The sequence below is a fragment of the Sus scrofa genome, chromosome 2 (genome assembly GCF_054392235.1).
Source record: "Sus scrofa isolate SSC_HxYL_T2T_F1_AM1 chromosome 2, Sscrofa_HxYL_maternal_Yorkshire_Landrace_v2.0, whole genome shotgun sequence".
Lineage (NCBI taxonomy): Eukaryota > Metazoa > Chordata > Mammalia > Artiodactyla > Suidae > Sus > Sus scrofa.
In genome coordinates this window covers 155,274,031-155,296,037 of record NC_139384.1, presented here as the reverse complement: position 1 = coordinate 155,296,037, position 22,007 = coordinate 155,274,031, and the positions used below count along the sequence as shown (strand labels likewise).

The following is a 22,007-nucleotide window of genomic DNA, read 5'->3' as shown; positions in this document are numbered from 1 at the left end:
GGATCCTGACATCAGAGCCTGCCCCCTCCGCAAGCTGTGACGTCCCGTGGGGGCGTCTTGGAGGCCTCCACCTCCCTTGGGATCCAGATGCAGCTACTTTCTAGCTGCGTTGCTTTCTTTGGGAAAATTACCCAACCGTTCGGAGCCTAAATTTCCTCATCCATAACATGGATGCCTGTGTGCGAGAGAAGAAATGTGACTCCACTAATTGCTGGTCGTATGACCACGTAACTTCCGTGAGTTGGCATTTGCTCTCTCTTTCTGGGCATAACGAGAGGACTGGCCTCGATGGACCAAGGACTGTCAAGTAAAGGCACGTTGCTCAGTCCTTACGCGCAGCTGCTGCTGCTGCTGCTGATCGGCGGTAAGATGGCATTGCTGCTGCTGTTCGTCTCCAGTTGTTTGCAGTTATGTGTCTGAGTTAGAGAGTCTGCGTGTCCTGAGAAGAGTATCGGGTCCCGCTCCTGCCCACTGCAAGCTCAGTCTCTATGTGTGAGTCGCAGAAGAGGGAGCTCGAGACTCTGGGGAGGCCAAGTGAGTTATTGATGGTCACCGGGGCATTGGTGGTAGGACATCTGGAGCTTCTTTGGTTCCTGTTTCCGCCAGGAGCAAGGGGCAGGAATCTGCATTGCAGCAAAATGCTGTGTGTACCCTTCTAAACGTGAAAATGTCCTCTGACCTCTAGGATTTCTGTCTTAGCCAGCTTTCCCTGGGTGCCGTCTTACCTTGGCACTTTATGAAAGGTTTTTCCGTATTCTCCCGTGGCAGCATGAGTCATGGTGTGTCATAACTCACCATTGCTTTGTCTCTTACAAGGAGCTATAGAACCTTCGTGAAAACAGAGTCTGTGTCTATCTTAGCGCCTTACTGCTTTGTAACCCTAAGCACATAGCACATTTCCTACCTCCTGCTCCTGGTTAACTCAGTCATCCTTCCTTTCTGGCTGAGGACTTTGTGATTCCTTCTCAAAACATTTTGGGGCATCTCTTTCTCTCAATTATGCTGACATTTTCTCTTACTGCCCCCCCTTTTTTTTTGGTCTTTTCTAGGGCTGCACCTGCAGCATATGGAGGTTCCCAGGCTAGGGGTCTAATTGGAGCTGTAGCCGCCAGCTGATGCCAGAGCCACAGCAACGCGGGATCCGAGCCTTGTCTGCCACCTACACCACAGCTCACAGCAATGCCGGATCCTCAACCCATGAGCAAAGCCTGCAACCTCATGGTTCCTAGTCGGATTCGTTAACCACTGCGCCAGGACAGGAACTCCTCTCACTGCCTTTTGATGACTTTTCCAACTTCTCCTAAAGATGGGTTCTTCAAATGTATGTGCACAGTAAGTGGTATTGATATGTCATCAAATTGGCGAGGAGAGACAGAACTTAGTAAAGGAACCCTTCAGCAGAAGCCCGAGAACCTAGACCCCACTCCTCACAGACCCGCCATCTCGATGGCCTCTGACAGGGAACCCGCGGAGCCTGTTTCTTTAAAGTGAGGACATCAGCAGAACGCAGTTTGAAAGATGTCACCAAGATGGCAAGAACCAAGATAATTCCTGTACTGCAGGTGGCACAGTGCCTAACGTATGTTACGTGAAAATCAGAAACAGTTAATTGTAAATTAGTAAATTAACAGATTTAGTGAGGTAACCAAAGGGAAAGAAATTCTGCTAAAACAGCATGTTTCAGAGCCTTTTTTTTTTTTTTTTTTTTTTTTTCCTGTGATATGCTTGCAAGGCCCCTCTTTGATAGTCATACTGTTTTGACTGGCTGTCCTGGATTCCTGTTGAAAAGTCTGGGAGACCAATTTGTCCTTCTGAACATGGCGTCAGTGGCAGCGTTAATGACTCCACAATCGCATCATTCTGGACGAGCGTCAGGTGGATGCGAGCCAGGACGTGATGCGGTGAAAGACATTCATTTCTCCTCTCTTCTTTCTCTGTTTTCTTTGCCGCAAAACTCTATATTCATGGCAAGCCCAGTGTTCCATAAAAGGAGTGTTTCAGCTCAATTCGTAATAAAAATTGAGGGCCTTCGTATATGTCTTCTACTGTAAATTAAAAAATTCTGTATGCAGTTGGAATTTATTTGAAATAAGTCTTTTCTTCCCCAAGAATTCCACTTTAATAATGAAAGAATAATAATCCTCCAAGAATATTTAAGGGCAGGTTTATATTAAGTATTTAATGTCAGTTCACTTTCCGCTTTCAAAATAACTATATTAATACTGTAGGATATGAAGCATATGTTCTATTAAAAAAGTTTTGGCAGTTGCAAGACTTGTCTTCTTGCCTTGGAAAGGCATGTTCCTTAGGGGAATGGCAACCAGTGTAAACAAATGTCCCTGAAAAGACCAGAGGTGAACTTTTGTCACTTTTTATTGGCATTCTGGTTGCTGAGTGGTGGGCTTTTGTTTTCAGCTCTTCTGCTCAAAGGCTATTGTTTTAATGACCTTGCTGAAGTAGAGCAGGTCCCTTTACTCAAAGCCATCAGAGCCCTTGCCTTTAACTGCTTAAGTACTCAAATGTAATTCGGAGTTGTTCGACTCACCCAACCAAGCCTTTGGCAAAAGAACTTTCCTTTAAGTTGGTTTGTTTTCCTTTACCATTCCATTATTCTATTGCCAATTCTGTCTTTAGAGCAGTGACTTGTTTAATATATTCCAGGCTTTTAACTGAAAAAGTAATATTAGATAATATTTTGAAACTACAAGAGCGTATAAAACGTCTGAAAGAAGAGTTTTGGGTATGCCCACAGTTGAAAACTTGTTGCATGTTTAACAAATGAGCTGCCTTCCTTGTGTGTATTTACTAGCTGGCACTCAGAAATATTTGGCAAATAAATGATGTTATCCTCCAAAATATTTAACCCTCCCCCGGAAGGGAGAGCCTGGGTTTGCCCCTCTCAGTCTTTGCCTATCCATGTAAATTTGAGAAATGTGTCAATTTCTACACACACAAAAATACCCTGCTGAGACCATGATTGTTATTGCATTCAGTTTATCAGTCTGTTTGGCCAGGACGTATATTTTATATCCGTGCACTGAGTGAGGTCTTCCGTGGTTTCTCTCAGCAGTGTTTTCTGGGTTTCCCTTAGAGCTCTTACCTATCCCCGATTTATTCCTATGTTTTGTGTGTCTGTGTATTTGTCTTGCTATAGTAACAAGTGACATTAATTTTCACTTTCATTTCTGAATTGTAATATATAGAAGGTTGATGTTTATAATATTGTGCCCTGTGACCATGTTAAATGTATTGATTTAATTTCTCCGAATATGTTTCCACTCCCTTCTCACTGTCTTCTTCTGGGACTTCATTTACATGTAATGTTAGACCATTGAATATCGTCTCTCAGGTCCCTGAGGTACTGCTCATTTCTTGTCAGTCTTTTTTTGTTTGTTTTTAATTTTTTAAAAGTTAAGCGTAGTTGATTTCCAATGTCGCACCAATTTCTGCTCTACAGCAAAATGACTGTCATACATACATGTATACATTCTTTCTGTGTTCCTTTCCATCATGGTCTATCCCAGGAGACTGGATATAGCTCCAAGAAGAAAGGGGAAAAAAAGACGGATGACCTTGCTGTTTACATTTAGAAAGGATAAGCAGCAAGGTTGTCTGTCTTTTTTTCCTCTCTGTTCTTCAGCCCACATGAAAATTCCATGGCTATTGGGTATGTAACAGTTCACTTAATCCTTCTGTTTTATGTACGGGTACCTCTGCCCTCGACTGCGTCTGGAATCTTTCATTCCAGAGCCCTTTTCTTTTGCTCTTTATAGAGAGGGGCCCTCAGTCTTCCGTCTAGGATGAGGGACGGACAGACTGAAAGGAAGGAGGTAGCTTCCAGTTTCAAAAACAAAGTCAAAACAGCAGAAGAATCCACCTTGGAGGAAATAGGAAACGGGCAGAGAGAAGGGACTTTCCAAAAACCTATCATTTAGATGCTCAGAAGTAAAAAGATACTTCATTTATCAGATAAGAATAAGGAGTTTTAAAAAGGGAGTAAGAGTTGGAGAGTAAAACCAAACAATTGGACATTAAAAAGATAGCAGCATAACCGGAAAGCTCAGTAGCAGGACTGGGAGATTCACCCAGAAATAAGAGCAAGAAGACCAAGAGATGGAAATAGGAGAGGAAATAAGAGAAGGCGTCACAGGGTTCCCAAGAGAAGATGCTGACAACCAGAGGAAGCGCGTGTCCCTAATCTGGGGCAGGAGACGCAACGCAGGCATTCCGTCATCTGCCTTCCCCTATTTGTTTATTTTATTCAAACCTTTTTTTTAAATTGCAGTGAAACAGAGCTTATATAAGAATAAACAGAACACATGTATATACAATGTAATGACTAATTATAAAACTAGCACTTGTGTAACTACTACCCGGGAAAGAAAAAGAAGGCTGCCAAGCGCCTTGGTCTCGCGTGTCCTTCCAGGGGACACGCCCGTCTTGCCCCCCTCCCTGGAGGTGACGCGATGCAGACAATTTGGGTCATTATTTTCTTGCTTTTCTTGCTGCCTACATATACACCCTGAAACAGCATAGCCCAGATCGCGTGTTTTTCACTTAAATGAATAGAATGCTGTTAGGTGCATTGTTTTGTCTTCTTTCTTTCACTCTGCATTCTGAAATTCATCCGTGTTATTACACTTAACAATAATACATCCGTGTTCTTGCTTTGAATTGTACCACTGTTTCTATACCCATTCCATCACTGTGAGCATTTGGGTAGTTCTTGGTTTTGGTTTACTACAAAAAATAACTGTCGTCCTCACTGTCATACTTTTAACCGTGTATACATACAGAGTAATTTCTCGGTGTGGGTCAAGTGGTGCACTTGCTGTCTCTGCGGATAGTCTCGTTCTTGTCTTCACTGGGAAATGCCACGCTGTCTTTAAAAGCAATGTACTGCTTAAACGCAATCCCTTCCACTTGTCAACTGTTTCATTCTTGCCAGTCTGGTGGGTGTGTAATGAACGGTATTTCATGAGTTCTAACTTACATTTCCCTGATTGCTAACCAGGTTGATAAAACTTTCCATGTTTATACTGGCTGTTCGGTGCTCCTGTTTTATAAAGGATCTATGAGTGTTTTGTCCATTTTTTTTTTTTTTGAAACCCAAATTTATCTCAATTCGTAAATATTCTCAGAGCACCAGTGGCTAGGGTGCGTTTTCTTAGATTTTAGCTAAGTCCTGTATCACTTTGTCAGCTCACTGGTGCTTTTAAGATTTTTCAAAAATAGTTTTTAGCCAGCATTTTGTTTTGGTCAGCCAAGTTGGCCCCTACAACCTGGGCTGCCATTTCTATAAAAAATGAAACCTGTAAATGTTCTTCAACAGACCTGTCTTCCTGATTTTGACCCCTCCTTTTATCCTTGGTTTCTGGGCCTTTTGGAAGTTATGTCATAGTAATTAGATTGCTTCTTCAGCAGACCCCAGAACACCTAATCCAGTGCAAAATGTTGGTGGTTATTCTCTCTCTCCACCCTCCCCGCCTCTGCGTTACTGTGGGAAATTTGACAAAATGTCACTTCTCTTGTCTTTATCCTTAGCAGTTTATGCCTTTTAAGACAAGTGGCATTCCTCTCATTTTACTGGGCTCCAGGGGAAGATGACAGAGTAGCTTGTGTTAAAAATATCATCTTTAATCAAAACTCTATTTGTCTGGTCATTTTATTTTCAAGCTCAGGTATACTTCAAACAGTATATGGCTAGAAGGAGTATCATGTGAGCAGAAGTACAGGCTCCGAGTAGCACAGACTGTACCATCACATGTGAGATATTTTTTAATGATTTAAATTAGGAGTTGGAGTTCCCTCCATGGCATAGTGGGTGAAGGATCTGACTGCAGCGGCTTTGGGCACTGCAGAGGTATGGGTTTGATCCCTGGCCCACAGTGGGTTAAAAATCCTGCATTGCCACGGCTGTGGCTCGGGTTGCAGCTGCGGTTCCGTTTCAGTCCCTGGCCAGGTGTAGCCATAAAATTAAAAGATAAATAAAAAATAAAGTTAGGACTTCATTGATATGTCCTCAATGGACTGAGTACTGAAATGCATCAGACATTTGCAAAGGGGTTTATGCAGTGGTATTTATAATGGCGGAAAAGCAAAGAATGACCAATAATGAGGCAATGGCTAAGCTGTACTTTTCAACCATCGAGTAGTCATGTAATAAAAGATGATGTATTGACATATACGACTTTTTCTTAAAACGTTAAGTGATGAACAGCAGCCGAACAGTGCCTCACATTTAAAACTAGATATAAAACGGGCATCTATAGTGTTAACCCCCAAATAAATAGCTAGGATTTTTTTTAAGATGAGGGATTTGTATAAAAGTGTTTGCTGGGTTTTCTCTGACAAAACTGTGATGGCTTTTCTCCCCCCTAATTTAAACTTTCCAGTGTTTTGCAAATTTTTCACTGAATAGCATGTTTCTAATTTGAAAAGTATCTTCCACTTTACTTTATTTGGCAAATTACTTTTTATTTTATGTAGTTGTGTATTTCTAAGTGTAGCAGTAATCTTGAGGACTGTGGATCAGACGTAAAGAGAAGAACCAGGAAAAAGCAGTTTCGGGCTTTTTCTGGGCACAGTGACAAGTCCCCTTGGCGCGGGGCTCAGAGGTGTCCCGAGCTGGTGGTTTTCCTTTTCTCCATGAATGGGAAGTGGGGCACGTCCACACCTAGAACCACCCTGGCAGGAGACGCGCTCCTGCACATGTGGACTGGTTGATGCCAGCAGGGCGGGAGGCAGTTTGCTTTCTCTTCCCAGTGGGACCCTCCGTCCCACAATAGGGTCTGGTAAGTGACCATTTCACCCACCCACGGCTGTGGCACGAAAAGTGTGAGCCCTCCAGTTCTCTGTCGAATCCGTTTCTCTTAACCACTATTTCTTAGTCTTTCCAGGCTTATGCCACATTTCAGAAATAACAGGAAAGTTTTCCTTTATATGACCTCTTTGGGGCACTATGAGAAGAACTAAAATCTCAAACAGGATGTGCTCAGATGCTATTATCGCCCTTTGCCCCCTTTTGGGGGAAGGGAGGCGCGCTTCCTTCTTAGGCGAGACAGACTTTTGCCAGCCACTTGCATTGTAATTTTGAAAGAGTCTGTCTTCCGCTCAGTACTCCTAATTCTTATGGCGCAGTTGTTACAATCTAGTCTGTAGTCCTTATAGAAAGTGATGGATAAGTAAAAAACCAAAATTAGCACTCTTAAAGGAAGCCTGGTACAGCTAAGCTCAGGTATTGACTGTCTGCCTAATAGGTAACAATCTACATTGCTGTGAATTGTTTTACTATCGTAAAAACATGCCAGCTTTCTGTATTCATCTGGGAGAACCATTTATTAGCAATGAAACATATTTATGCTAGAAATTAATGACTAGTCCTAAAAGTAACAATTTTGTGATTCATATTTTGGCCAGTGGCAGATGTTTTCTGCTCTGTTTTAAACTGTGGGTGAAAATTTTGTCAAAGTTACTGTTTTATTCATTCCTTTTCTTCGGCTGCCCACCCCCATCAAAACCTTGCAGTTTTATGTAGCTGTGTAGGCTCACCTCAGATATTGCAGGTTCATTTCCGGACCACAGCAATAAAGTGAGTCACACGAATTTTTTGGTTTCCCAGTGAGATGAAGGTTCTGTTTACACTATACTGTAATCTGTTAAATGTGTGGTAGCATTATGTCTTTAAAAATGCCTACCTTAATTTCAAAATACCTTACTGCAAGGAGTTCTCCTGCGCTGCAGTGGGTTAGGAATCGTCTGACGTCACTGCCGCAGCTTGGGTCGGGGCTCTGGCATGGGTTTGATCCCTGGCCTGGCAACTTCCACATGCTAAGGGTGTGGCCAAATAATAAACGAAATACCTTGTTGCTAAAAGCAAATGCTAACTGTCACCTGAGCCTTCACTGAGTTTTGGTGGTAACATGCAAGATGACTCACTGATGGCAGATCACCACAGCAAATAGGATCAAGTTTGAAAGAGTGTGAGGGTTACCAAAATGTGACACAGACGTGAAGCGAGCAGATGCTGTCAGAAGAAACGGCACCGAGAGATTTGCTGACGCAGGGTTGCCACAAGGCTTCCACGTGTAAAAAGCACCGTGTCTGCACAACGCAACAGTGCAAAGCACAGTAAAACGAGGGGTGCCTGTGTTTGTTGAACTGTTGAGTTACTAAGTTTTTTTTGAAGTGATGATTTTTGTTGACAGTAACAAGTCTAAAAAATACTTTGACACTTCAAATTGAGGGCTTTATCTTCAAAAGCTCCAGTTCTCTTCAGAGCTGTCGCTGGACGAGAATGTCAGATCTGCACTGGTATTCAGCAGGTTTCTGTTTCCTGCACACAGAACTAACTGCTTACATAAGAACTCATTTTTAAAACACTCGAATGGCTGACTCTTCAGTGTTACTCTCTTAAGGAAAGGATTTGGTTTAGTTAAAAGAACAAGTTTTGTAATAATTCTGTGAAGATATAAACTTTGATAGAATGTTTAAAATTAGTTTGTGAGAATAGTGTTGGTTTTGTTTTTAAATCTTCTGCAGATTATTTCAGAAAAAAATTACTATTATTTGATCATAATTACATATCAAATTCAAAGCTTGCAGGCTGCAAGTTTCCTACTACCGTAGTTACCATTTGTCTGTTCTCAAAAAAGTGCTGGCGATGGTGCCCTTGAAATTTTTACACTCCAAGGAATATCCTCAAAACTTTTAAGGCACAAATCATGTTACAACTTTTGCTTTCATAGTTTCTTTCCTGTCTCAACATGGCCTCTGAAATGCTAGCAGACACCAGTTTAGAAGAGAGAGAAGTTAATTTTCTAATAAATATGCTAAATTGAACTGCAGTAATCTATACTTATATGGACCATGAAAAAATAAACCAGGAGTTCCCCTTGAGGCCCAGCAATAATGAACCCAGCTAGCATCCGTGAGGACTTGGGTTCCATCCGTGGCCTCGCTCAGTGGGTTGAAGATCCGGCATTGCCGTGAGCTGGGGTGTAGGTCGCAGACGCAGCTTAGATCTGGCATTGCTGTGGCTGTGGTGTAGGCCGGTGGCTACAGCTCCAATTTGACCTCTAGCCTGGGAACTTACATATGCCATGGTTGTGGCCCTAAAAAGACAAAAAATAAAATAAACCAAAGCTTGCTTGTTTTTCATTGCTAAATTTAGCAAATGTGAAACGACATGATGGCTTATGTTGCTTACTGTAATTTATGTAATTTTATTAAGAAAATGTGTACACAGACAAGCACTGAAGTCACAGTCCATATACATTATATATAGTGCTGCAGTACTTGATATTTTCAGGATGTTTTGACTGATATTTAGTTATATAATTCACCAAAAGATCTTACTAAAGTAAGGAAAATGTTGACTTCTAGAACACCTCACATGCGTTTTTTAAATATAGTCAGACTTTTTTATCTCTATCTGCTAAATAGATAATCAGAGACTATTGGTGAAAAGTACTAATTCTAGCTCTCTGATAACTGTATGTTGCTTTGGGCATCGCCTGACCTTAGCCTTAGTTTCCATGAAATACGAGCTCTAACCTCATGTCTGTAAACATCCTTTTATCACTACAATATTGCACTAATTTAAACCACCATACATTTCGGTACCCAGGAATTTATTATTGGTTATGTGCTAAAAATTCAAAAAGCTGTAGACTTCTAAAATAAATTTAAAATACATTTGAATAAACGTTTAAACTTGAATCTCGATTCAGATTGAGACTTTTCCTCTCAGAAGAATCAAGTGTCATGGGACTAGTTCTCTAACGAGGTAAGTTTTAATTTCTGAGTTCTGAGTTTTAATTTATGCATCTATAAAATGAGACTGGTAATAATCTACTTTCAGATACTGATGAGGAATTACAGAGTAGATCAGGTGTCTAGCACGTAAGAAGTGCTAGATGGTAGCTGTTACTGTATAGTCCAGTTGAGTGTATAATTATGCCACCTTAGTGCCTTTAAATTAAATAACCACAATTTTTTTTGGCTTGATCAGTCTTGTCAACATTAGCTGACAGGTTCATTGATACCCATGAGTTTTTCTTAGTCAAGAGACCTAAGTTTTCCATCTACAAAACTGGTAGTGTGGCTAGACAGCACCTTTCTAGTCACACTGAATAGTATTAAGTTTATTTTACTTACATTAAGTGATACGCATTTTACAAAATAACACCGAAGTTATTCATATCATTATATAGCCCCAACTGGATACTCTGGTAGAGCAGTATTATTTCAGAAAAAATTAAATACATTTCAGAAAATTCGAAGGTCTGGTATGTTAGGCATAAATGTGTCAGAGCTCCTCTGAGGGTAAAAGGGGTGAATACTCAGACACCCCGTTTCTGTTTTTGTAGTTGTGATGCATGGCCTCCGTGTTATTCACCATTTAATGGTGAGTGTGGCATTATCCTCCTGTAGAAGGTGAATATGCTAACTTAAGAGTTAGGTCCATATAGCAAGATCTGAAGGCAAACTGGAAGTGACCTGGATCCTTGGATAGCTTCTCATCTTAGATAATCTCTACTGCATTGTGATGCCGAGGATAGCCAGGAAGGAGGAAAGCCGGAAATTATTTTTGATGTTTAACTTCACCTCCAGCCTCGCTACTTGATGAGTCCCACAGTCTTTTAAGAACGTTATCCAGCTGAACGGATAACGCCCTGCGGGTCCCTGCCAGGCAGTGTCGTCACGTGGGTGAGGACGTGCAGAAGTTTGAAGACAGTGCAGAATTCAAATCCAGATTGTGCAGATGCGACTTTGGGCAAAACACATGGCTTAATTTCGATATTCTCATCTGTAAAATGGTCTAATAGTGATTGTTTGAGATCATGTGTTTATTAACGTGCCACGCCGTGGAGCTTGGCTTGTCGTCTGTGTCCAGTGTGACTACTGCTGTGATGGGAGTCTGGTTTCACCTCCTGAAAACCTCGTTGGTCTTAAACTTTTCCCCTTAGTGCCTGCATTGCAGGTGTCCCTAGAAGAGGAGGGAAGTCAGGATTCTGTGACTTCTCCATCATTCTAAAGACTACTTCCTTATTCCTTTCTTTGTTCCTCTTCCCAGGACAAGTTTACTGATGTTTTCACTATATAGTAAGCACTTTAAATTGTTCCTTTGAATTGCTTCAGTGGATATTTAGGAACCAGGGTGTCAGGTTGCAAGCGTCATCATCAAAGCCTGAGGAAATGCATACAGCATATGAAATGCATAGAGCAAAAGCTCATTTGATAGACTGGCTTGATAGAGGAACTACGGAAGTTTTCGTACTAATTTTAAGAATCTAACAACTGAAGTATCAACTCTTGGCTTCTGACAGAGGGAAGAGGGGAGTATGTGGCTTTAGACCTACTGAGGTTTGTCCAGGTTGGTTCCGAGGGTTTTGTTCCTTCCTTTTTACTAATATAAATATGAATATAGACCCAGCTGTTCTGCATTGGATTTTATGAACACATCAGTAGGAATTTCGAAATCACACTAGTACAGTGTGAGATGTTAATTTGACTAAAATTTCATTAGTTTGCCTAAATTTTCAAATGATCCACAAATGCCAAAGACTGTCACACAATCTTAGGGCAGTCATTTTAGCTATTTGACCTGCTCTGGCAACCCTTATTTGGGGAAAAAAAAAAAATCTCCTTTTGCCGATCATGTTTGAAAGCAGGCACAGGGAATTCGCTACCGTTTGCTGTATATCACTGAAACACCAAACCTCAGCCCTCAAAGTAGAAGGCAATTATTCCTCAGTTTGAAGACGGAGACCTAGCTGGCCTTCTCACTTGTGCCATTTTATCATAGTGAGGTGGAATACTGCTTAAGAACACTCATTTTGGTGTCGTAAAGATAAGGGTTTGAATCCTTTTTTTTTTTTTTTTTTTTTTGCTTAAACAACAGAAATTATTTTTTCACAGTCTGGAGACTAGAAGTTAAAGATCTAGGTGTCAGTGGAGTTGGTTCCTGGTAAGGCCTCTTTCCTTGGGTTGCAGACAGCTGCCTTTTTCTATGTCCTCACATGGTAGTGGGCAGTAGGGTGGGATGGGTGGGTAGGAAGTTTGCAAGCTCTGTGGTGTCTCTTCCTTTAAGGGCACTAAGCCCATCATGGGACCTTCATTAAATCTGCTTCATCATCTGTAAAAATAGTACCCACCTGACAGGTTTGTGGAGAAGATGAAAAGGGATGATGCACATAAAGAAAGAGATGACGTGGTGGTGCCTGGTCGTAGTGGTACAGCCGCATGGTCGTCTGCCACGTGAGCTGCCTCGTGTTCTTTTGCGGAAACATAGACAGATACCATATACGTAAGTTAACTAAACACATACTGGGCACTGTGTAAGACGCCGGTAATGTAAGAGGCCTCAGGCCTGGACCCTGCCTAAGAGGAATTACTGATGGAAATATGCATCAAAACGTACCATGTGTAAAGTGCTACATGGTAATGCTTAAGAGAATCTAGAGGTTGTCATGGATGAGAAAAGCCATGGCAGATACTCCAGGCTGGAAGAAGCGATCTCAGCACAAACTCTGAGGAGCAACCTGGTGCACAGCAGTCACTTCAGAAATGTTTGTAGAATACAGGATCTCTAAGGTGATTTAAAAAAAAAAAAAGTTGGAGTTTCTGTCGTGGCTCAGTGGTTAACGAATCTGACTAGGAACCATGACGTTTTGGGTTCGATCCCTGGCTTGGCTCGGTAGGTTAAGGATCCGACCTTGCCGTGAGCTGTGGTGTAGGTGGCAGATGCGGCTCAGATTCCGTGTTGCTGTGACTGTGGTGTAGGCAGTGGTTACAGCTCCACTTTGACCCCTAGCCTGGGAACCTCCATGTGCTGCGGGGGTGGCCCTAGAAAAGACACAAGACAAAAAAGAAAAAAAAAAAGAGAAAGAGAGGAACCATATTGTGGACCACGTTGGGCTTGTACTGCTTATTACACTGAAGAGCCCCCGAGATTTCAATCCTGATGGGAAAGATTAGCTTCAGCATCGTGGGGACAGAAGGAAAGAGAAGCAGCCAGAGCCAGGAGGACCACTTAGTCTAAACCATTGCAGTGGTGAAGTCAGAGGGGAGAGAAGGCATGCGTTCGGATGGAGGCAGTCAGAGGAGACAGAAAAGAAGTACATGACGGAGTGTCACAGGGAATAATAACTAGGATGTGGGAAAGGGTTGGAATTGGCAACTAAGGACGAAAGGTTACTAAGCATAGTAAGAGGAATTCAAGTCTAAGAGTGGATTAAGATACTTAGAAATATGTGGTTGTTGAGGTGGAAATGTGCAGCATTTTTGTTTTTCTTGTCAAATATTTTATAGCAGTTGTATTATGAATTACAGTAAATATTCAAAATTCTAGAATTCAGAAATTAGTTTACTTCAAAGTAATGTAAAATGAAATAAAATACAAACTATCAACCCAGTTCTCTATTAAAGTACAAACCCAAAGCAGCCCATGGTTGATGAAGACTGCTTCACCTACAAAGACAAACACGGCTAAAACCAAAGAGGTCTCCCAAAGTCTAAATAAGTGTCCCAAATACAAAAAATGGAGGTAAAAGCCCCAATTCAGGGTTATAATATAGTTATGAATAATTATAGTAAAACAGTGGCATTCCGCTGTGGGACCTAACACTGAAGATACCTACTGAATAGCTCTGCAGCTCAACTAACTTAGCCAAAAAATGGGAAGATTAGATATTACCACCTACACTCTAAAGATAAAACTACAAATACATTGTATATGAGACAAAACAAATCATGAAAGGACATTTTAGCAAATTCATGACAGGTGAGATTCAGGCTCAGAAACACAACTCCGCAGCCATGAGTGTCAACCCCGGATGCATATTTACAGTGAGATGCAAATTAGAAGGCAGTGCGTCTAACGTTGTCTCCCACCTGTTGTTGCTTTACTTGAAGATGTCGCATGCGTAGTTACGCATGTAGTTATCATCCTTGTGTTCTCACGAGGCAAAAGAAAGCAGCAGATAAAACAAAACCAGAGCTTCGTTCTAGAAATAATCCCACAATGAAGGAAGCTTTCCCTACGATTTGCTCCTCACGCTCGGTCTCTGTGTTCTGTTTACGAGAACACCATTACTGCCCCTTGAAACGCACGCCCCTCCGTGCAGGCTGGAGCAGCGTAACGGAGGACATGAAGCCTGGGGAAGCACTGCCACAAGACTTCATCTGCCAGGAGCTAAATTACCCGGCATAGTCACCAGACTGAGGACCGAGCCTCCCAAAAAGGAAGAAGAGCATTTTTTCTGGGAACCATGTAGATTAGACTCTTAAAAAAAGCGTAGGTCGGGTGACCACATTCTCTCTTCATATAAATAAATACACAGGTCCTTCCGAGAAGCCTTTCACAGAGCCCAGTATATTCTTGCCCACCTCCTACTCCTGCGTGTAGCCCCACCTGGGGAAAGAGGGACTGCTTCTCGGGAGTTTATTGATTCAACACCTTCATTTTACAGGCAAGGGCACGGAGGCAGAGATGCTCAGTGACAGGCTGTTGGGGTCTTAAGAGATCTAAAAACAGCCATCTCCTCCACCCTCATCCTTCACTGAAAATGTACATGGACATCATAGTACAGGTTTTGTTGTTCTGACTTCCTCCTAAGATGAGTGAATACAAATGATGCAAAGTTGGAGGAAACGGCCTCAACATGCACCTAAAGTTAAAATCAGTAGAACCTCCTGCAACAAATGCAAAGCAAAGAGGTTTATCAGTCTTTCTCAGGCTTGCTACATCGTAAGATAAAATGCACTCTGCTAAAACCATTTAACGGAAGTATTGTGAAAGCCATATACCCCCAGAGTATTTTCCGGTTTGATTTGAAAACAATTCCATAGCTTATTATCAAACCAATTAGTAATCCCTTAGCAAATGCAGGGATGAATGGGGAGGCAGAAAATATAATCTTGTATGTACAGCTGAGTATCTGCATTCTTCCTCATGAACAAAGATAAGTGCAGGTGACTTCAGCACATAAAGATCATCTGCTAGCGCTAGTGCCAGAGGGAAAAAATGAAAGTTAATTACTACCTCAAGATGATCACTAGACCTGTTTAGTCCCTGGCCTCAGCACTGTTTTGAATCTCTTTTTAGACGTGTCTTGAATCAGAATATTTACAGCTGCCTCAGTAGGGCAGGGCAGTTCCATTCTGAAAGACAATTGAAAGTTTTTACAGTAAGTTTCTGGTCCTTGTTGAATTTTCTTTTTTTCTCCACTTTATGTTGCTTAAAGATTTATGGCAAGGGCTTCTTAACCTCAGCCCTATTGACATTGAAACTGGCCAATTAGTTGTTGTGGAAGACTGTCCCCTGTGCATTGTGGGAAGTTTAGCAGCATCCGAGCCTCTTCTCATTAGATACCAGTGGCATTTCCCCTGTCGTGACAACCAAAAACATCTCCAGACTTGCCAGATGTCCACTGGGGAGTAGAACTGCTCCCAGTTGAGAACCACTCAATAGCTTTATGCTATTAAAACCAAAACTGGTAAGCCAGCAAGAATATACCTCTTCCATTTGTAGCTAGTGAAAATTAATCTCGGTGCAGCAGCTTCATTCCGGGATTTTTTTCCCAGCTTGATATTTGTTACCCGAAATGATAACAGATTTTTGCCTTTCTTTCCAAAAACAAATTCTTGCATTTCATTAGAATATGGTTAAGTTCACATAAATTGAAGGCTGAGCCAACCACATCATTTGGGTTTGTAGTAGTTTGTCATCTCTGTTCCTTCTTCCTCTTCCGGGGGAAGGCTCTAACTTAGTACGCAATGCTGTACCACTCTGCCAGGCAGATTACAGCCTCCATCTAGAAACAGGGCACTTGAGACTTAGATTCAAAGGCCACCAAGCTATTACATTGCAGTTAGGTTATGAATTCTAGCATGTCTGACTTAATGTCCTCATTGTTCTCTGTACCAGCAGTTCCCAAAATGTGGGTCCATGGAGCCCTGCGAGTTCCCAGCCCTTTCAAAACGTCTTCATGATAATACATTCTTGACTTGCCTTTTTCACCGTGGTGACATTTGCACTGACAGTACCCAAAGCAGTGATGAGTAGAACTGCTGGCATCTTCAAGTACTGTAGTCATCGTATGTGAGTGCCCTTCACTCAGAGTTGCAGGAGAAAGCGAGCCAGTTCCATGTGAGCATGTGTTTGAGGAAGCAGTGTACTACGTGTCGCATCTCCACCCTTGAATATGTGTGCCTTGTCCCTGTCTGTCTGTCTGACCCAGCGGGCAGACATGTAGAGTGTTTGAGTAACGGCTGTGTCTCAAAGGGAAGCGCGTGCAGGGCTGGCAAAGGTGTGAGCCGGACCAACCGCCTTTGCCAGGGCTGTGCGCTGGGGCAAACTGTGGTTCTTAGCCGTGGGTATTTGACGGGCGTCTTCTCAGAAATGACTGAGGTGAGCTTTTCACGTAAAGGAAGACAGCTGGCAGTGTTTGTTGCCAGTCAATAAAATTAGAGCTTTCAGGCAAAATTCAGAATTGGGGGAAACTTGTATCCGCCATCGTGAGCCTGACAAATGCAACGCTTACACTGTATGACGAACTGTGTAAACATTTGGTGGATCTGCGTAGCTGAGTGAACCAGTATTTTCCAAATGACTAAGGCATGATAGTACAGAATCACGTCTGGGTAAAAGATCCATGCAAAGCACAAGGCAGACCAAAGGGTTTTAATGTTCGCATAGCTACAGAAAGTTCCCCGATAGGGTTTCAGGTTCCACTTTGCAATACTAGCCTTTAAAAACCAAACCGTGAAGTTTTGGTGTAGAATCCAGAAAGAATATCTGTAATTACCTCAACATAAGCTTCTGGAGGACCAGTAGCCCTCCTCTGGCTCACAGAGAAGGTTCTTCAGGGCATTTCTCATTCCCTGGGATCCTCCAGAAAGGAAGGAGGAATTGGAGGAGGGAGGAAACAAAAGTTAATTGCCTGTATGTGCCAGTACTTTATACAACTCAGGTATATGATTTACACAGAAACTCCTGAAACAGGAATAATAAGGCAGCAGCCGCAGAGGTTAAGTCAGCGGGCCACTGTTACACAGTTGTGAAAGTGCCATCGCTGGGATTTGAACCCGGATCTGTCTCCATGCATAGCTGAGTGTCTCTTCCTGGCAATACCGCTCTGAAGCCGCCAAAAACACCTTCTGCCCCTACCTGGATCCAGGTGTATGGGTCCGCTGTCATTCCATTAACACATTTTCTTGTGTGATATGACTTCCACTTAGGATGCCACCTTTGTGCTCTCGCGCTGCCTGGCGTTCAGGTGCCAGGAAGCACGTGCTGAGGGAAGGGCGTCATTGGCCTGCGTGTGTCCCGTGCCGCTTTAGGTGTGTGAGCAGCTCGCGGAAACCATCCGTGACCATCCCCCCTTGATCCTCCTTTCCTCAGCCGCTTTTCCGCAAGAGAGTGAAGCAGGAAAACCCTGCCTTAGACGTGTATTTTTCTCTCTCTCTAATGTAAACTCAGTAGCCTCAGGAGTAATTTGATGTCCAGCACAATTTCCGATCTGAATGCGAGGCAGCATTCAAGTATTCACCTAGCACAAAGTATTTTGTTCCTTTGACTCTTCACTTAAAAGAGAGCACTCTGGATGTGGTCAGTTCCTGACAGAACCTCTCCACATCTTTAGAATGTTTGACACAGCTGTAAACACACCTTAAGTAATGACCTGGACATTGCAGCTTTTCCATATTCAGAAAGGCTATAACATGCACTCTTCCTCTTGTGTGCTTTTTCTTTCTTTCTGCCATGGGTCTCTTCTTAAAAGATGGTGATTCCATATGGTTTTCCTTGGAGTTCTAACCATTTTGGGTCACGTTTGCAATTAAAATCCATTTTGCATTCATCCATTTCTCCCAGTGAGCACTGTGATAGCTCATATTTGTGTGACAAACACTGATTTTTTTTTTCCACTGGTGTCTGTGGTACCCTTGGCAGCTTTCCACGTACTCAGTTCTTATCTGATGTAGCACAGAATGACTGCCTGAGTTCCAGCTTCTTAGTGGAAGTTTGATCAGTCCATTTATTCATTTACTTTAAACTTTCCTTCTTGTTTGTCATCTCTAGCTCACCTGAGTGGCCTGAAGGTGATTTGTATATTCTCTGATTGTCACTGACAATTCGGAAATAGTGTTCTAGGTTTAGACTTGTTACTCCAACTTCCCACTTACTTAATACTTATATGATGCTTTTTCATAGACTCTCTGGTTGTCCCGAAAGAGGACAGAATAGACAGTTACTGAGTGCCCGCCAGAGGCAGGAACTATGCTAGGCTTTCTCTCTGTTGCCTTGTTTTCACAACACACACACACTGGTGATGTCCTTCCAGTGTATTTGTGAGGAAACTGAGGCTCAAAGTCGTAGACACCCATCAAGGTCACAAAAGCTTTGAAGTGGTAGAGCTGGCATCTGAACCACAAACAGGCTCCCTGATCAACTTCCAGCAGCTGCGTGACCTCATCTAGAGTTGATGGCGTCCTTTTCACAGAGTCGTTGAGAAGACAGATAAGATTCCATTCATGAAAGTGTTTTAAAACTGTAAAGTACTACCAAAACACTGTTTAAACATTTTTAATATGTACGTGTGTACATGTATATAATGTATGTAAATATATATAATTGGTTGAAGAAACAGTAAGAATTAACCTTTCAAATAATCAAATACTACATTTATTTTCCGTAAACTTAGTATACAGACAACTGGTTGGTCCCTAAAAATAGATGTCAGCTGACAGAGGTTGGCTGAGCAGATTTTGGAGCATCTTCAGAACAGAAGCCAAGGAAGTTTTTGCTTCCCTAACACATTGCTCCGTTCACTCCCTCCAAGACCTTCCTACTTGTCTATGAAACCATGGCCCGGAGCAGCTCTGCTCCATTAGTCACACGTTTCCCTTAATCAGGGGTGGCTCGTGCCAGACCTACAGCAGAGCCGTTTCAGGTTATTCTCGTCCCCTGGGGGCTTGCAGTGAGCACTCGGTCCACTCTCCCAGATAGAGCAGGGGGCCAATGCCTGACGACATGGACGCATCCCGAAATTCTCTGTGACACTGTGCAGAAGACAGTCTGAAACCCTGGGGCCTGCTCCCAGAAATGGGGTGGCCGGAGGGCTGTCCTGTTGGCCAAGCCTCTAGATTAGACATAGGGTTGCCTAGGCTCGGGAGGCTTCTTTTGAGGACAGAATTTAGGGGGAGGTTTGGGATTTATTGGCTTATTTAAAGTGACATTTATAAAACAAACTGTCATTAACTTTTGTTTTACTCCTAAAACAGAATGACACGACTATGTTACTTAATAAGTTTAATTTCTAACCATGCTGATAACCCAAACAATTTAAGTTAGTTTTGTGAATTAGTTTAGGCATATTTGTAATTGAGATTAAGTAATGTTATTAGCTTCACTAATTTAAAAAAAAAAAAGGTTACATCTAGTCAAAGTGAACAAAATGTCATCTGTTTTGAAGGCTAGACAGATGAAGAAAATCCTGGAGACAGGTAATGGTATGTTTATGAACTTTGTTATGTAGGCAGGTAGTGACCAACAGCCCTGACGTTCCCAAATCAACAGACGGCTCCCATGCAAACTTCTGAAGAACACGCAACTAGAGATGAAATGAGCAGTCTCCAGAAACCCTTTCAGAGCCTCTTGTTAGTCACAGAGGTTAGAAAGGTTAGAAACTCTTTTTCAAGTTGCACAATACAGTTTTGGTTCCAAAGTTGGCGTGAAAGTTGAAAATCGCTTGGAAAGACACGACAGGGTAAACCACTGTATCATCTACAGTGAAGGGTGTATAGTTACTTTTTCCTCTAGGATGAAGGGGTCACTTTCTCACTGGCTTATAAAAACATCTTTGTAATTAATGCGGCAGAATGTTGAGAACTGGCTGAGTACAAGTAAAGGGTATATCCGCTGCGTGGTCTGAAAATTTCCACATCGACGCATTAGGGAAAGAATATGCCTCTTCAGACCCTAACGCTGCCCTCCCCGTGAGAAGTCTACACAAGGAAAACCAGACCTAGTGGAGAAGCGGATTCCCATTTTCCATCTTCTTCTCCAGGGCACATCTTCACTGAGTGGGGAGGGCAGCATAGTCCTTTACTGTTGAACACCTAGTGCTGGAAAAAGCCTCACTCGATGCAAGCCAGGCTGGAAGGTTAGAGGAGGTAACGTTTCTGCGTCATTCTTTTGTAAGTCATGAAAACTGTCGTTTCAGCTAGGATAACATTGGGAAGGAGAGATGTTGGACCAAACTCTAACACAGTCATACCTCAGACACACTGCAGTTTGGTTCCAGACCACGGCAAGAAAGCAAATACTGCAGTAAAACCAGTCACAGCAATGTTTGGGTTTCCTAGTGCATGGAGAAGTTATTTCTACGTTATTATGTAGTCTGTTACGTGTGCAACAGCATCATGTATAAAAAAGCAACGTATGTTCCTTAATTTAAAAATGCATAATGCCAACAACAAAAAAAATATTAGCCATTTGACAAGACAGTGTTGCCACAAAATTTCGTGCAGTATTTGTGAAGTGCAATAAAAAACAAAGCACAGTAAAACAAATTCCGCCTGTTAACCCAAGGAGAGGAATGGGTAGAAATGTAGTGACATGAATTTAGAAAGATGCCTGTACAACACCTTAACATCAGAGGAAAAAATGATGCCCTAAGCAGTTAAAGGGCAGTTAAAGGGACCTTTTGGGCTTGATGGGTATGTACAGTATTTCTTGATTGTGGTGGTAGTTATACTACTGCCCATTTAACAAAACCCAGGAGCTGGGAGTTCCCGCTGTGGCACAGTGAGTTAATGATCTGGCTTATGTCTGTGGAGGCACTGGTTTGATCCTTGGCCCTGTGCAGAGGGTTAAGGATCTGGAGTTACTGCAGCTGTGGCACAGGTCACAGCTCCAGCTCGCATTCGACTCCTGGCCCTGGAACATCCATACACCACAGAGTCGGCAGAAAAGGGAAAAACAAAAACAACTGATCACCTGTACACTTATAAATGGTTAAAGCTCTTGTATGTAAATGATACTTTAATAAACCACTCCTAAGCAACTGAAAATTGTCATACCTAAGTGAAGCACAGTTTCACCACTCTTGTGAAGGGGTAGCTAAAAAGAAGTGAACTCACTTGTAATTTTGTACAGAAGAAGAAGAAAAGAGTGCTGGCATTTATGTAGGTAGGCTATGCTAATGCCCGCTGGGGCTTGAAGCCAGAGCCCGGTGTGAACATGCGCCCTGTGCAGTGAGAAGGTAAGAGAATTGGCTGTGATGCTTCTTTGACAGTCATGACAGTTCCATTTGAACACTTGTTTCTTCCTTCTGTAGCCCTGGAATGAGACCGGACGTAAGTTCTCCTCCATCCAGCTCCTCAGCAGCAACGGGACCACCTCCCAAACTCTGCCTTGTGTGTTCTGATGAAGCTTCGGGATGTCATTATGGGGTCCTGACTTGTGGAAGCTGTAAAGTATTCTTCAAAAGAGCAGTGGAAGGTAGTGTGTGTTTTGAAGAGTTTTGTTTTTTTTTTTTTTGGTTTTGTTTTGTTTTTTTTCCTCTATTTGGTTCCTGCTTCTTAAGAGTGGATTTTGAAATTTCTCTTATGGGTGAAGCCCTTTAAGGCTAGAAGTCCATAAAAGCAGAGAGAGGGAGGTGCTCCTAAGTCCTCTCGTGGGAAAGGGACACATTTAAAAGCCAACTAGAGGAGTTCCCGTCATGGCTTAACGGTAATGAACCCAACTAGTATCCATGAGGACAAGGGTTCAATCCCTGGCCTTGCTCAGTGGGTTAAGGATCTGGTGTTGCTGTGAGCTGTGGAGTAGACCAACAGCTACAGCTCTGATTCGACCCCTAGCCTGGGAACCTTCATTTGCTGTAGGTGCAGCCCTAAAAAAAAAAAAAAAAAAGAAAAAACCAAACAAAACCAAACTAGAATGAAATCCAGAAGTATTAGTGGACGGGAGTGGGTATCGTGGTCTGGTCAGAGAGCTCGGC

General features: G+C 42.4%; 1 protein-coding gene across 14 annotated transcripts in view; it reads left to right on the top strand.

Moving 5' to 3' along the window:
- The window catches only part of NR3C1 (nuclear receptor subfamily 3 group C member 1), a 246,016-nt gene that overhangs the window by 191,096 nt on the left and 32,913 nt on the right, over positions 1-22,007 (top strand). For 7 of the 14 annotated variants that reach the window (XM_005652957.4, XM_021080408.2, XM_021080376.2 and 4 more), the window contains 1 exon segment: positions 21,345-21,508. In XM_005652957.4, the coding sequence (XP_005653014.3) occupies positions 21,345-21,508 (164 nt within the window). 14 annotated transcript variants of the gene reach the window in all.